The sequence below is a fragment of the Lepidochelys kempii genome, chromosome 1 (assembly GCF_965140265.1).
Source record: "Lepidochelys kempii isolate rLepKem1 chromosome 1, rLepKem1.hap2, whole genome shotgun sequence".
NCBI lineage: Eukaryota > Metazoa > Chordata > Testudines > Cheloniidae > Lepidochelys > Lepidochelys kempii.
The window spans coordinates 21,576,939-21,592,424 of NC_133256.1; the positions used below are offsets into that span (position 1 = coordinate 21,576,939).

At 45.9% G+C, this 15,486-nt stretch overlaps 2 protein-coding genes across 4 annotated transcripts in view; one reads left to right on the top strand and one right to left on the bottom strand.

Moving 5' to 3' along the window:
- The window catches only part of CCDC81 (coiled-coil domain containing 81), a 28,198-nt gene extending 26,122 nt beyond the window's left edge, over positions 1-2,076 (top strand). For both annotated transcript variants that reach the window (XM_073317359.1, XM_073317453.1), the window contains one exon: positions 1,812-2,076. In XM_073317359.1, coding sequence (XP_073173460.1) covers positions 1,812-1,953 — 142 coding nt within the window. In that variant the 3' untranslated portion in view covers positions 1,954-2,076. The remainder of the gene's footprint in view (positions 1-1,811) is intronic.
- Positions 2,077-4,228: 2,152 nt separating this feature from the next.
- The window catches only part of ME3 (malic enzyme 3), a 183,756-nt gene continuing 172,498 nt past the window's right edge, over positions 4,229-15,486 (bottom strand). For both annotated transcript variants that reach the window (XM_073336628.1, XM_073336618.1), the window contains 5 exons: positions 15,284-15,389; positions 13,916-14,058; positions 12,668-12,841; positions 11,706-11,804; positions 4,229-7,227 (listed from right to left, as the gene is read on the bottom strand). In XM_073336628.1, the coding sequence (XP_073192729.1) occupies positions 7,066-7,227; positions 11,706-11,804; positions 12,668-12,841; positions 13,916-14,058; positions 15,284-15,389 (684 nt within the window). In that variant the 3' untranslated portion in view covers positions 4,229-7,065. The remainder of the gene's footprint in view (positions 7,228-11,705; positions 11,805-12,667; positions 12,842-13,915; positions 14,059-15,283; positions 15,390-15,486) is intronic.

A 15,486-nucleotide genomic window follows, 5' to 3' on the forward strand; every position in this document is an offset into this window, starting at 1 on the left:
AAACCTTTTGTCTTCAGGTTACTCCTTCAGTAACATCTCTCCAAACCTGCTGAAGGTTAAAATCCTAGTGGGATACCTAGGCCCTTTGATATCCATAGGTTCTCTTCCTATCTTCTCACCTGTCTACTCCGGTTTTCCAGAGGTGGGAATCGTTGCTGCATAAAGTGCCAAACAAGGTGGATTTAAAAAGATTTCTGAAAAATGAATAAGTGTAAAGAGCCTAATAAGAGGCATATCTAGGCACTTCAGGTTGTGTTTTAGTGCTCCATTGCCACAGCCCAGGTGGAATGTCTTAATGCCACGTTCTAAAGCACTTAGCATCTCGCAGCCAGTCAGATCTCTGCCATGGCTGGACACTGCTAGCCTTCTAATGCAGTACAGAGAGGGTGATACCTCCTGCTGCGTGGCTAATGCATAGAGCAGTGGTTCCCAAACTTTAACAACCCGCGAACGCTCTCCTAAAAATGAATGTTTCCAGGGATATTTCTCCTTCACCTGAGTATAAATGATAAAAGCAGTGATCTTGGAAATATAAAATTTGTTTTGATGACATGCTTATTACACACTATTTATTATTAGTTATTATTTATCATGACAGTATTTTTATTACATTATGAAAACGGCAACACTCTTCCAAGATCTCACTTTCATAGCTTGTATCACTTTGAGTATATTTGCCTATACTAAGACAAGGATCCTAGGTTTCATCAAGGAGTATCAGATGTGAAACAGCATGAAGGTATTTAAGAAGCCAACTCAAAGAGTTCCTCTTACACAAGCATTCAGGTCTTGAGCAGTCCAGGCAAACAACGCATGTTACAACAAAGCTTAAACTTATTCTTCATAATAATTTTACAAACAATACTAGCTGCCTATTTAATTTTAAAAACAGCAAAAAATATCCACCTCCCTTTCCATTTCTTATAAGGAGTCTTGAAGTTTAAATCTCCTCAGTGTGATAGATATGCTTGCTTTGATCTGCTTAGCTTTTGGAAGTTCAGGGGCTGCGGGCTGCTGGCCCTGTGCTGCCCGGGATCTCTAGGGACAGCTCTGTCCACCATGAGGGAATTTTTTTTCTGCGAACCCCCAGTGGTTCACGAACCCCAGTTTGGGAACCACTGGCATAGAGGTTTACCTTTGTTTACCAGGTCTGTTTTAAGGACTCGCTGACGCGAGCCAGCAATCTTCATTTGGCAAAGACCAACAAAAACTAAGTACATTAGGTGTGTTGTTATTTGCCATAGATGATGTAAGTGGCCTTAGAGGTGCCTTTGAGTTAGTGGGTCTCCTGCAGCCACCTCTTGTGGGCCAGAACCACTCTGCTCTGCCTTGTCCGTTGGGAGCCTTGTATCAAAACTGCTGATCAGGCACAGCTCACACACAGAGGGACACCTCTAGGGCACCCTATACATAAGTGGATTGAGTCTAAAGGGCTCTCTAGATTTACCAAAAGGTTGGCTCCAAAGTCCAGCTTAGGCTGGCCTTCCTTTCATGCCACCTTCCAAGCAAACAGGCTCGCAGCAGTCAACTGTGTACTGCATTGATGCCTTCTGCACTGGCTTACTTCCGTTGAAGGGCCCAGATCCTGCCTTTCTCAGCCCCCATATGAACAGCTGCAAACTTTACCCTCCAACTGTATTGTACAGGAGGGCTCTGTGTGATCCGTGACCCAGACAGAGAACCAGTTGCAACTCTGGCATTAGCAGGTATAATTCCCATTGACTGCAGTGGGGATGACGCTGAATTGGTGCAGCTTATTTCTCTGTTTTCCCTTAGTCAACAACATTTAACACATTTCTCTTTAACTTTAGTGCTGGGGACAAGCTTATGCTACTTGACCAGTGCGAGAGATACCGACGCTGTTTCCAGTGTAAGAGGCGCACGACCAACTGTGGGGAATCCAATGTGTGGTCAGAGTCTAGATACGTTCCAGGATCCCGGTTAATGGTTTAAAGCAAGTTTTCACCTTAGTTTTGTTTTCTTCTTGGGGATTTTTCCCCCCTGAATGTGGTGAGCTATGTCTCACAGCTCAATGAAAATTGCTCAAAAGATTGTTGCTTTCGGACTTAGGTTTTTATGAGAATTATGTTGAATTAAACAAAGTTCCAAAGTAGTAATTTCCTTGCTTTGGTACCAGATCTGTAGGTTAGTTGAACTGATGGTAAGATCTGGAGGGGCAGAAAGAAGACAGCGTGGGGAGCAGGAGATTGTTATCCTGTCAAGTTGGCACTAAGTGATCAGCAATTGCTACTTCTCTGATCACCATTTAGTACCCTGTAGGAAAGGAGTTGGTGTCCTCGGTCCAGTATCTAGGGGACAGCTACCCCTATTTAACACCCTTCTTAGCAATCTCAGCAAAGAGGAAGAACCGAATCGGCATGGAGACTGACCTAATCTCACACCAAATTGTTGTACCTCCTGATCCGAGGGCAGGCCTTGCTGGTAGGGCAGCTTCCACTGCCACTGTCCATGTCGTCGTCTATTTGGCTGTCTAGACAATTTCACTCACCAGGGTTTCACATAGACTGGTGCTCTTCAAACCATTCAATTCACCTAAATATCGACCGTTGATGCCAGTTAACATTAATCTCTGCTGTGGAGTCTGATAGCGAGAGGCATTCTGAAAGGAAGTTCTGTTACACAGCCTGCCTGCTATCCCACAAATATTGTGGGTACTAAGTGGAATAAGTATTTCCAGATGAACTGCTTCACCCCTTCGATGTGCTACAGTGCTTGGGTGTGAGGAGCCCTGTGGGCACTTTGCTGAAATACTAGCTCAAGCAAGCCTTTTAGAAAATCCTAAGCTCCTAGCCTCATTTTGAATACAAGCTCTGCAACTGAGTCCTCTGCTCATCAGGCACTTGTCCAGCTGGAACTGCTGAATTGGAATAAGACATGTTTAAAGGCTGAGATGCTGAGCCTTAGTGGAGACAGGCCAAGAGCTGAATCACAGCCACGGAGGCAAGTTGAGAAATGTGCTAATTAGGCGAGAGATCAACCAATACTGCCAATTTTCTACAGAACCCAAGAGAATACAAATTGTCCAAACAGTCAGATGCCTGCCCTGACTCGCGCTCCAGAGTGCAGCAGTGCTTTCTCTTGTTATTGCTAAAGCCCTTGAGATTTAAAGTCTGATCCTGCAGTATTCCAGCAAAGCTTGTTGAGCTCATCAGGCATTTTGCAAGGGCTATAGCATTGGGGCCTTACTTCTAACTCTTCTTCCCCTTCCCAAAACTCACCTTTGATAGAGTGCAATAACTGGTCTGTTACTGACAGCTGTAGGCCCTCATACCCAGGACATCACCAGCTACACCTTTCTACTGTCTGCACAAACGGTCCCCGAACATGAGCAGGGACAGAGATTGTTTCTGTACACTGGAACTGTATTATCTTTGAATATTTATACTGCAGTAGTTCCCAACCTTTCTACATAAGACCTCATTGTACTAGATGCCACAGAAATGCTTAGGGAAGATACTGTCCCTACCTCAACTAACTCACTTTAGCAATCTGTGCAATCAGTTAACTAAGGCCTCCAAAAGCCCAGTGAGGTAAATAAGAGAGAGACCCAATGCAGGCCTCCTTTGGGGCAGCAGCGGCTCTTGGACAGCGAATAGCAGTGCTCCATAGCGGGGTAGGACAAGCACTGAAGATTCTCCTATCCAGGTGAAGCTGTAACTAGGCATGTAGGTGGGCAGGGCTGCAGAACTAACAACCTTAAGGTGCCATGGGATACATAATGGTCACAATTGTTCTGGTCTAGACAGGTTCTGAGCCTGTGCTCATCGCCGAGCACTTTCCAATTGTGCATTAACCGCTGTGACTACCCATCTGTCATGTGTTTCTCTCATGCTCGCCACAGGCAGAGAAGTGGCTGGCGCGTTCTGTTTTGGAATTTATTTTTCTATACAGTTAGAAGTTGTGAGGTTCATGGCTTGCTGTCTAATTTGAAAAATGGCAGCTCCAACAGCACAATGCCCCTAATGCACAAGTTCAGTCCTGACTAAGCAAAGAACTTGAACACGTGAGCAGTCCCACTGACATTAATGGGAACCCTCACCTGCTTTGGTGCCCAAGAGAGTAGGTAACACTGCATTCGCTTCCATTTTTAGGTGTAGTCTGAATGCCTGGCTTTCACTGACAAATGTCTAGTATGGCATATGCAATGAATTTGAAATACTCTTCAGAAACCATTTGGCATACGTGGGTTTTAAAAGAAGGGATGATGTTGCACTTTTAAAGTAAGCTTTAATTGATTATACAGATGAAACATACGCAGTTCACAAACCTGTCATTGTGTTACAAAAGCACTGCAATCACTTACAGGAGCTGTTTAATGCTCTCTGATAAAATGGCCAGCACATTCAGCTTGTCTGAGGTCTTCATAAAGTAACACTAAGAATTACTAAGGCAGTTTACCACAGTTTTACAGACAAAGCAACAATGAAAGGGTTCCATTGGACCTATACATGGAAAAGTAGAATAATATTTAGATTAACTTGTCATTATAGCACCTGATGACTGGAGGGGAGAATAAAGACAATGAAAAAATCCAGAAGGTATTTTGGGCTGGAAGTATGCATTGTTTTGGGAGTGCTTTCTTCTCCTGCTGCTTTAGTCACTGACTGAATTCAAAATGTGGTTTATGTTAGGTCATGAGCTGAGTGGGGTGGGAGCATGCCACCTGGGGTGTTCAGAACAAGGTATGCAAATAGCTCGAAGTAAAGGAGAAAAATCATTAGTGATTTCAGTTCAGATACTGACTCTTGTTTAGAAATGGATACAACCTCCACCCTCCATCCAGGTGGGATGCTGAATGTTTTCCTCCAAAATTTGGGGGTGATCAGCTCGGATTCTGGTGCATGCCCATTTTTACATCACTGGAGCTGAAAGTAAAGCTTTATTGAGCCGAATACTGACTGAGGAGAACCTAAGGTTAAACCCTGAGAAGCACAGTATATCTCATTGCTTGCTGAAACGTGATGTCAGTGGACTCAATGTAGAGTCAGACAGTCTGAATGGCTTAGGCTCTGATCCTGCAAAGACTTACTGTATCTGCTATCAGTAATTGACCCCAACGATGTGAGTGTAAGTTAAGTCTGTGTGTAAAGCCTTGCATGACTGGGAGCTTAAAGCAACTAGAAAGCTCCCAATTTTGGCTTTACACGTCAGATATGTTGCAGGTTTTCATTTTAACTGATATTTTAATTGGAGAAAGAAACTAGAGGTCTTAGCTAATAAGGAAACAAACATTTACATTGCTGAACTGGTTGCAACAGTTTAGAGAAAACTATTTGACTGCTGTGATATCAGTGGGGATGCATCATATGTGATCTAACTGGTTCACCATCGTTCCACATGTCAGCGTTGCTGACTCTTGATATGGTCATGCTGAATTTAATTATGTGATGAGTCTGTTTTCACCCAACCATGATCTAAGACTTTTTATTTATGCATCAATTAATAACATTTTAAAATAGATCAGATTCTGTTTTCCCTTTTAGTGTGTTAGTCTGAAAATAAACGGATGTCCATCCCTTTGCATTGGCAGTCAGATTTGATGAGGCAAGACTTGTATGGTTAAAGCCTGTATTTAACCCAGCAGCAGAAATATAAACTTGACTTAGTGGATATGATGCTTTGGGTGCTGTTTCATGTTAAGTAAAAAAACCCTATTACTATTCCCTGAGACCTTTCTTGGCCATATTGGAGCCAGGTAAGGGAGAATGTGTTAGGAAAATCAAATATTCTTAAATCTGTGGCGTGTAGGAGCCTGATTGTAGTTATGTAGGTTACCGACATTTGATTATATGAACCAATAGAATAAGGCTTTAAATAAACAGAACAAACTTACACAAGGTAGGTGAAGTAATATTTTATTGGACCAACATCTGTTGGTGAAAGAGACAAGCTTTCGAGCTACATAGAGCCATTCTTCAGGTGTGGGAAAGCAGACTGTCACAGCTAAATACAAAGTGGAACAGATTGTTTAATGTAAGTAGTTAACACATATTTTAAGAGACCATTCAAGGCGAAGTGACCCCATTAACACCTCTCAGTCATAGGACAAAAAATGAGGAAGAATTTCTGGACAAATGCACCATGAAACCAATCATATGCCCCATCTTGAATTTAGCTATGACACTCTGAGTACCTTTTCCAGACCTGAAGAAGAGCTCTATGCACCTCAAAAGCTTGTCTCTTTCACCACAGAAGTTGGTCCAATAAAAGATATTACCTTACCCACGTTGGCTCTCCAATATCCTGGGACCAGCATGGCTACAACAACACTGCAAAGGACAAACTTGGATCTTCAAGTTATCATCTCTTCAAAAACATCTTCAGGTTGGACTGATATTATTCCCTTTTAGAGGAATTGATAAGGAAAGGATACTCCTCACTAATACATTTAAACTGATTGGTAAGGTCCCAGGATATTAGACACTCAACATGGAAGGTTTTTGAAAGGCCTTCCTAAACAGCAAACTCCACTGGTTCCAGTGCAGCGACTTCTGATTTCCGCTAGTGTCACCGAAAGGAGACTAGATTGCCAAAACAGTAGTGAACCTTTGATTGCAATTCTTTCTGATTAATAATAAAAATAAAAAATCACTGCAGCACTCTGTGTGTCAAAGAAATTAAACTTCAGTGACAGTTTTGGCCTCTACCACCATCTCTTTGCAGAAGAGAGGACCCAAGCCAGCTCCTTCGGAGCTATGGTTCCTGTGTGATTTGCAACTTAAAATTCATTCTTTTGATACAGAAGTGAGACAATTTGTTTAGAAGAGAATACTGTTTATGCAACGTCACAGGAGTGCTTTAAAGGAAGGTGGAAACTGCGGTGCAGGACTTCTTGGGGGGGTAAGCCTTTAGACATATATGTCTCTGTCACTGCACATGTTGGCTCTGGCCTTTTGCCTAGTCAGGTACTTACAAAGTAAAAAGGCAGCTGCAAGTAAGAAAGTGCTTGTTTCCAGATACAGTAAAATTTTGCAGGCCTGAAGACGCATTTATGGCAATGATGGTAACAACCAGGGAATATTAAGGATCAGAATTTTTAAAAAGTTATACATCTTGAATGTGCATGGCTGCTTGTGGCCACCTGTAGTTATCGATAGCAAATGACTCATAATCAGTGCTATAGATGAGGGCTCTGACAAAGGCTTCCTTGTCTTCTGGTTCTGGGTACCAGGAAGCGAGATTATGTTTGTAGGCGTAGTCAACAATCTGCAAAGAAAAACAAAACAAAACAATAATGAATAGCTCAATCCCTGGTGCTCTTTATCCCCAAGACCTGGTCTACACTATGAAGTTCAGTTGACGTAAGCCACCCTGCGTTGACCTAGTTGTGCCTGTATCTACACTTTAATTTGTCTCACACCGATGGGGCCCCCTTACGGAGACATGGTAACCCCACCTTCCCGAGCAGTGTTGAGCCAGGGTTGATGTACTGAGGTCGACACAGTGCAAGTGTAGACACTGCGTTATCTATGTCGACTCTAAGCCAGCAGCGGTCTCACAATGCCTGACCCTGACTGCTGTGGTCACAGTTGTGAACTCCACTGCCCAGAGGTCACAAAGACTGGAAGGCCCCACCACCACCTTAAAACTCTGCAAATTTTTGAAATGCCGTTTTCTGATTGTCCGGCTTAGCAAGCACACCTAGCAGCTCTCCACTGTTGTGTGCAACTGCCCAGGTGACCAGGCTGGCTACATGCTCCAGACTTGCTCTGGCCTAAAGTAGATGAGAGATCTTGGATCTCCTGAGCCTGTGGGGAGAAGAGCCTGTGCAGGCATAGCTATGGACAAGCCGTAGAAATGTGGACAGCTATGAGCAGCTTACACAGAGGATGCAGCAGAGCCATGAGAAAGCGAAGGAAATGCAGCAGGCCTATCAGAAGGCCAGGGTGGCCAACAAGTGATCCAATGCCAAGCTGCAGACCCACTGCTTTTCCAAAGAGCTACATGCCATACTTGGTGGAAACTTCACCAGCAGCCCGTAGATACCTCCGAGGAGCTTAAGACACAGGCTCATGGCATGCACAGAAATGAGGAGGAGGAGGTGAAGGAGACTGGGGGACATGCAACCAGGGTTCCAGCTATGTCGCGAACCAGGACCTGCTAGAGACTCCACCACAGTCAAGTCAGTGCCAGCAGCTGAGCATCAGTGAGCACAATGCAGGGGAAGGAACCTTGGGTAAGAGTGTAAATGTATTTCCCAGTACCGTGATGTACCCCAATGTAACAGGCCACAGCTATTGACTTTTCATTAGTTTACTCATCCTAGAAGAGGTAGTGGCACAACAAGGAGAAGTAGAGTTGTTAGTTGCTCTTCATTCCCCTGTAGAGTTACGCGGGGCAGTGTGGGGTTTGTGGAGCAGTTTGTTTATGTACACAGGGATGTCCCTTGAATCCGCCTGAGAGATCTCAATGAAACGTTCATGCTGGTACCCTGCAATCCTCTCCTGAAGGTTTCTAGGATGGCAGCCTTATGTCTTCCTCCGTGGCAGAACATTTTCCCACGTCAGTTGGCGATGACTTTGGCAAGCACCGTTGCAGTCAACAGGCTAGCGACATAAGGGCCCGGGCAACTTCAGGACACCAACAGCAGCTGTGCTGTCCATGCCTTTGTTACCCTCAGGAGTGAGATATCAGCTAAAATCACCACCGCCTGTGGAAATTGGTGCCAGTATTCAATGCCACTGCCCTATACTCATAGTTTCATGCCATCAAGCAATTCCCTTCTTATTTCTCTTGCCCCTGGTGGGCCATGCTCACATGGCTGGTGCTGTGAATGGTGCCGTGCACAAGCACTACAAAGCAGAAATGACAACAGGCATGTCTTTTTAAAACTTCAGGGGAACAAGGGATGGGAGTTCTGAATCTTAATTTTCGCTTTCTGTTGTGACTATTCTGACAACCTGTGTGTGTGTTACGGGTAGCTGCTGCTGTTCCCCCTCCATACCCGCAGGATGCCTGAGCCCGATATGGAGAAGAAAGAAGAGGACTCAGGGTGACATGTTCAGCAAGGTCTGGCAATCCAGCGCTGCATCAGACCGTGAACAAAGGGCCTGGAGGGTGAATACTGCAGACTGTATGGACAAGGAAAGAGTGGACAGGAGAAAGGAGTAATGGTCTCAAGTTGCAGTGGGGGAGGTTTAGGTTGGATATTAGGAAAAACTTTTTCACTAGGAGGGTGGTGAAACACTGCAATGTGTTACCTAGGGAGGTGGTGGAATCTCCTTCCTTAGAAGTTTTTAAGGTCAGGCTTGACAAAGCCCTGGCTGGGATGATTTAATTGGGGATCAATCCTGCTTTGAGCAGGGGCTTGGACTAGATGACCTCCTGAGGTCCCTTCCAACCCTGATATTCTATGATTCTATGAAAGGCCCAGGAATCCCAGCAGGAAAAGGAGAGGGAGATGCACCAGGACATAATGGGGCTTCTCTGGCAGCAAATACAGATGCTGCAGCTTCTTGTGGACCTACAGATCCAACAGCCACTCCCTTTGCTGTCTATGGAGAACTCCATTAGAGCACCTCCTTACACACAACCCCTTCAGGCATCAGGAGCTGTATCCCTACCTCTGCTACTCCTCACAGGGGGACAGTAAGGCCAATCACAGCTTCACATGCACTGACCTGTGAGAGCCAAGTTTGCTGTATGTGTGTAGCCAAAATGGACATAAATGCATGACAATGGCACCTACAGTGGATTTTCTGACTCCAAAATGATTTCCCATTAATCGGTAGCAATCAGATATTGCAAGTTTCCACAGGGCGGTTGCCACTGGTTTTTCCACTTCAGTGCAGCTGTCATTGTGGTGTCCCTGCGTTGGGAGGCTGCGGCAAGCATAGAGCCAGGAATGTGGCCTTGCACATCCAAAAGTTCTGCAGCGACTGCTCGTCATCCCAAACTTGCCTTATGATGCGATCCCATCTGTTAGTGCTTGTTTCTTGGTCCCAGAAGTGGCGCTTCACTGTCTGCAGCTGCTCTGTGAATGCCACCAACAACCTTGCTTTGGTTTTCACCATATCTCATGAAATCTGCCCTCTGTGAAATCATCGTGTTCCTTGCTGATTTGGTTCTGCAAATATCGGAGGATCGTGTGTCCTGTTCTTGGAACACTCATGACAATAGTGCAGAACTGTGCAGATTCCATGCTTCTGTCAGATGGTGGACAGTAAGGAGGGCCATGTACGTTCATGGTTTTTGTTTTTTTTTAAAAAGGCACAGAAATTATGGGATAAGGATGACATTACAGGAGGGAGAAAGATGCATGCTGGGACTTTGTCCCCTTGCTCCCAGTCACCCCGCATGACTCATTTTTGCCCCATCATGCATTGCCAAAACTTCCCAAAAGACAGCGCACTGGATGGTGGCGAGTTGCACCCTGGGATACCTACCCAGGAGGAGGGAGATTTCATTATCTGAGTTACACTAAAATGCTGAAGAGAAGACTAACTGTTCAGGACCAGCCAAGACTTCTGTGTTAGAGGCTGCACCACTAGTCTGTGAAGCAAGATGTGCTGTTGTATGTTTTGCATGGAAAGTGAGTGGTATTTCCTGCTTCATTTTCAAAAATCTATTACTGATCAGTTGTATACAGCACTTTACAGACTGCTGGATGCTCAAGACTCCTCTGGGGGCAACTAAGTATTAACATTCCCATAGTCAGAAAAGGTGAAACTGAGGCATGAGGTAAATTTTCAGAAGTGGTCTCTAAGTTGGGGGTAATATAGACATTAAGGCCAAGTTATTCAACCATGGGTGCCTACATGTACACATAAATCCATATTTAATCACTGGCCATGACTCTTCACGGAACATTTGCAGCTCCTGTTAAGGATGATGGAACACGCCTTGGGTGCTCAGCACCTCTGAAAATCAGGCCACTTATTTAGGTGCTCACGTTTAGACACCCAAAGGCTGACCATAAACTCACTGAAATCAATGGAAAGATTCCAACTTATTTCAGGCATCACTGGATCAGACCCCCGAAGTCTGCAAATGTTGGCCCTGATGTGCAAAGATGTTGAGCACTCACAGCTCCCATTGACTAAGTGCAGTTGGGGATTATCTACAACTCTGAAAATCCAGCTGTGTGCACCTGAAGATGGGCCACTTTTAACATAAGGGTCTCAACCATTTGCCCAAATACAGAAAGAACCACTGGAAAATCTGGGATGAAACTCAGGAGTTTGAGAGTACTATTGCTTTGCTCAAATCACACAAGAAAGCCACACAACTTAGGACAAGAAACATAGAGCATGGAGCTTTAAACCACCTGGGATTCATTTTCTTAGGATTATTAAAACACGCTTCACCTCAACATCCCGATTCAGTATTTACAATGTCAGCAATTTGGAATGGGCAAGGAGGCTTCACCGATGTGTGACAGAGGCTAATTTGGAATTAATGTCAGGAGCCACACTGGGAGCCAAATGGGAGTTACACAGTGTGGGGCTACCTGGAATTGTGATTGGCCCGTGGCACTGAATCAGCTCTGATAAACCTGAATGACCTACTTTATCCCTTGGAAAGTCACGCCCATGTTTCTGGGTCTAATATAGCCAGTGCATTTATGCTGGTAGTCATAACCACATCAAAGATGAGGGCAAGAGAAATATCCTTGCCAACGTTACGAGAGGTAGAGCTTGGCTTATATATAAACAAAAACTTCACTAGAATACTTGAATTCTTACTTTAACAGCGATTTTGAAGGACACCTCTCTGATGGTACTCAGGGGAGGATAGAGTCTCCCTTCAGCAAGATGCTCCTCCGTGACCTCTTCAGCAATAGACTAGAATGAAGAAAAGGCAGGTTATAGGTGATGTTCTCAATCAAGTACAGCATGCGCCCTCTTAAGGCTTTAAAAAGGCAGCGCGTAGCTGAGACTTCAGTTGCTACAAGAGTCAGGAGAAGTCCTTGCAATCAAAAGCAAAACCACCCAAAATTCAAACGTGCATCCGTTTCATTCTGAGCTTGAAAGCGCAGCCCATTCTGCAAAAAAAAGCCCTGTGCGTGACTAGATACCTTTTTTGAAAGAAGTGAGTCCATTTCTGAGAAAAAGTTGGCTATGCCCCCCAAACGTGCCGCTTGGCTGTATGTTATGATATGAAACCAGGCAGTTTTTTAAAAATACAGCCTACAGCAAAGGCTGAGGAAAATGCAAAGTGGCAAAAATGTCTTTGTGAGAGCTGCTGGCGTGGCGGGAGCCCTGGCTGCTTGCTTTTCCCTCCACTGATGGGAGCCAGGCATCTCCTGCAGCAGGGGAAAGGCTATGGAATAAATTCAGCTGTTTCCAATATGATCAAAGGCTTTGGGGGATTTTTGGTTTGTTTTGGATTTGTTATTTTTGCCTGTAAGAAAACAAACCCAGGACTCCAGAGGCCATATCCCCTCTCCCTCCCCTCAGCTCCCTCCATAGAGGGGAATCAAATGCTGGCTCATGCAGGGGACTTCTGTTGGCATAATGGAAGCTCTGGCATCCTGCTGTGTTGGGAAAGTCTGCAGCCTTTAGCTGAGGAGGTGAAGTTCAGATGATGCACATTGCCCTGCGCCTGTTCCTAGCCAAGGACTTAACTACACTCCTGGGGTTCAACAAGCCTCACTGAAGCTGCTTTTTTATGTTTTAAAAGCACCAGTTAAATATGGATCTGAAACCTCTGCCGTGGTGAGGAAGATCTCGTTGGAGACATGCCGGACCCCGCAGGCAATGACTCCCAGCGCCACTCCGGGGAACACGTAGGCATTATTTCCTTGGCCGGGGAAGAAAGTCTGTCCACTGGCCAGGGTTACTTTAGGGAATGGACTCCCACTTGCAAATATGCCTCGGCCCTGTTGAGAGAAACAGACACACACAGATATTGGAGAGGCAATGTCTACAATTGAGGGGATCCCAGAACCCAGCTCTGGGAGCACAGTGACTGTGGTAGCAAATTCACTGATCATTCAGCAACAGCTCCACCACCGATCTCACCATCATGATCTGACTGCTGATTAAACTGACATACAGTTTGTTTGCCAAGGGGAAAGAGCCATGTAGCATTTAGTTTCTATTTAGCCTGGTAAAATAGACAGACAAAGTCTCATTCTAACCTATTTATCTAGATACATACATGGCTCCTATCAACACAGTGTCCTGTGATGCAGGAAAATATTCCCATTTTACAGAGGGGAAGGAGATGCGCAGAGATATTTAGGCCCAGATCCTCAAAGGTATTTAGGCTTAACTTCCACTGAAATCAATGGAAGTTAGGAGTCTAAATACCTTTGAAGATCTGGGCCTAAATGACTTACCCAAGGTCCCCCAGAAAGGTTGAGGTAGACTTGAATCCAGATCTCCTGAGTTCCAGTCCAGTGCCTTACCCACTCTCTTTCCCCTTGCCTGATCCAAATCCCAAAGTTACCTTCCATGAATACCTGAGCTAGGGCCCTCATGCATTTGAGGAGCTCAATGAGGAGCACAGCTGTGATGGGCCAGCCTGAGAAGGGAGTTTGGGGTGGGAGCAGGTCCTCCCTCCTCTCCACCTAATAAAAAGATACAGCCCCAACAAGGTTGTGTAGCTGGGCCCTGGATCGGAGGAGGGTGTTTGCATCAGGAACGCCCCCCTCAACAAATCACCACTATTAACGCTAAAGGTATGTCTCCACTGTGCCAGTGTAGATGCGTCCTACATCAAAGGGGGAAGTTGCCCCCATGGGGCTGATCAACTGCAAGAGCCCTGCAGACTGCCATTTTACTAGACATGAGACATATGTCAGTGGGGCTCTGCCAGGAGGTTACATTTATCTATGACCCACCAAAGAGCCCTCTGATCACTGTAGCACACAGAGAGGTTGCTCTGTGTGTTAAGTCTCTTTGGCTGTTCCACTCAGCTGTTGTGTTGGGAGAGACAGTCGCACATTTACCTCTGTTAGGTGATAGCACTGCTCAGCTGTGCACTCTGCTTTACTCGTGGGGTTACTTAGGGCAAATACGATGGGCCTGTCATTGAAAGCCGCCATGTCCTTCAAAATCTTCTCCGTGAACGCACCTGCGATGGCGGCTACACCTAAGAAGTGAACAGTTAATTCCTGATTCACTCTGTGACTTCTAATGGATCGGGCCCATGTTTCCTTAAACCTCAGCTCTTGTTAGTGCTCAGTAAATTAAACTGTGTGACTCCGAGGGAGAAGGCCACCCCTTTCCAGAGACCCCATGAAAGTCAGATTTACAGTGACAAAACCACCTTCAGGATCAGCAAACAGCCCAAACCAAGTGTTTCTCTGGGTTGGCTTTGTGGTGATGCTCAGCACTATCCTTCAGGAGATCTGGCACTGGTAACTGCAACCAGCCTCTTGCTCTGCTGGTCAGTTGGGGAAAAGAGGGCCCTACCAAATTCACAGTCATGAAAAATGCATCACGGACCATGAAATCTGGTCTCCCACTGTGAAATCTGGTCTTTTGTGTGTTTTTACCCTCTACTATACAGATTTCATGGGGGAGACCAGCGTTGCTCAAATTTGGAGGTTCTGACCCAAAAGGGAGTTGCATGGGGGTTGTGGTATTGCCCTCCTTACTTCTGTGCTGCTGCCCTCAGAGTGGGGTGGCCGGAGAGTGGCGGCTGCGGACTGAGGGGCCCAGCTTTGCAGGCAGCGGCGCAGAAGTAAGGGAGGCAATCCCATGCCAGGCCCTCCGTCATTCTGCGCTGCTGCTGGCGGCGGCTCTGCCTTCAGAGCTGGGCTCCCGGCCAGCAGCCGCCGCTCTCCAGCTCCCCCGCTCTGAAGGCAGCGCCGCCACCAGCAGCAGCGGAGAAGGGTAGCAGTTCTGCAACCCCCCCTACGATAACCGTGCGACCCCGCCACAACTCCTTTTTGGGTCAGAACTCCTACAATTACACCACCAAAAAATGTCAGATTTAAGCAGCTGAAATCATGAAATTTATCATTTTTAAAATCCTGTGACCATGAAATTGATCAAAATGGATCATGAATTTGGTAGGGCCCCAGGGATATACATGCGCAGGCTCTGGGAGCCGCAGAACTCTGCTTAACTCAAGAGTGCCCCCTGTGGCCAATTGAGGGCAGCACCGATTGGCTCCGGAGGGATCCCTATTCAACAGAAGGAGGGAGCTTGTGCTTCATAGCCTCAAGAGACGGGGGCTGTTGGGAAGTAAAGGAAAGAAATGCAGGCAGGGAGGCCTGGGGAGTCGGCCTGGACAACAGAGGAGCCCCTGGAAAAAAGAAACCCCCAAGAAGTGGACAAATGAGAAGGAGCTCCCGCTTCCGTGACTCTACCTATAATAGCTGTTGGCTTCACCCTTTGCACTACCTCCTCCAGAGTTCTCATCTGGGGGTGGTGTTGGGCAAACATTTCCTTCTCATGGTTCAGGTGACTCCTCCCCTGCAGGGAAAAAAGAACAAACCAGCCTATGGCAGGCGAGAAAAGTCTGGATCGATCATTTGCAAAATCTTGTTTGCAAGATTTCAGTGCTTCACCC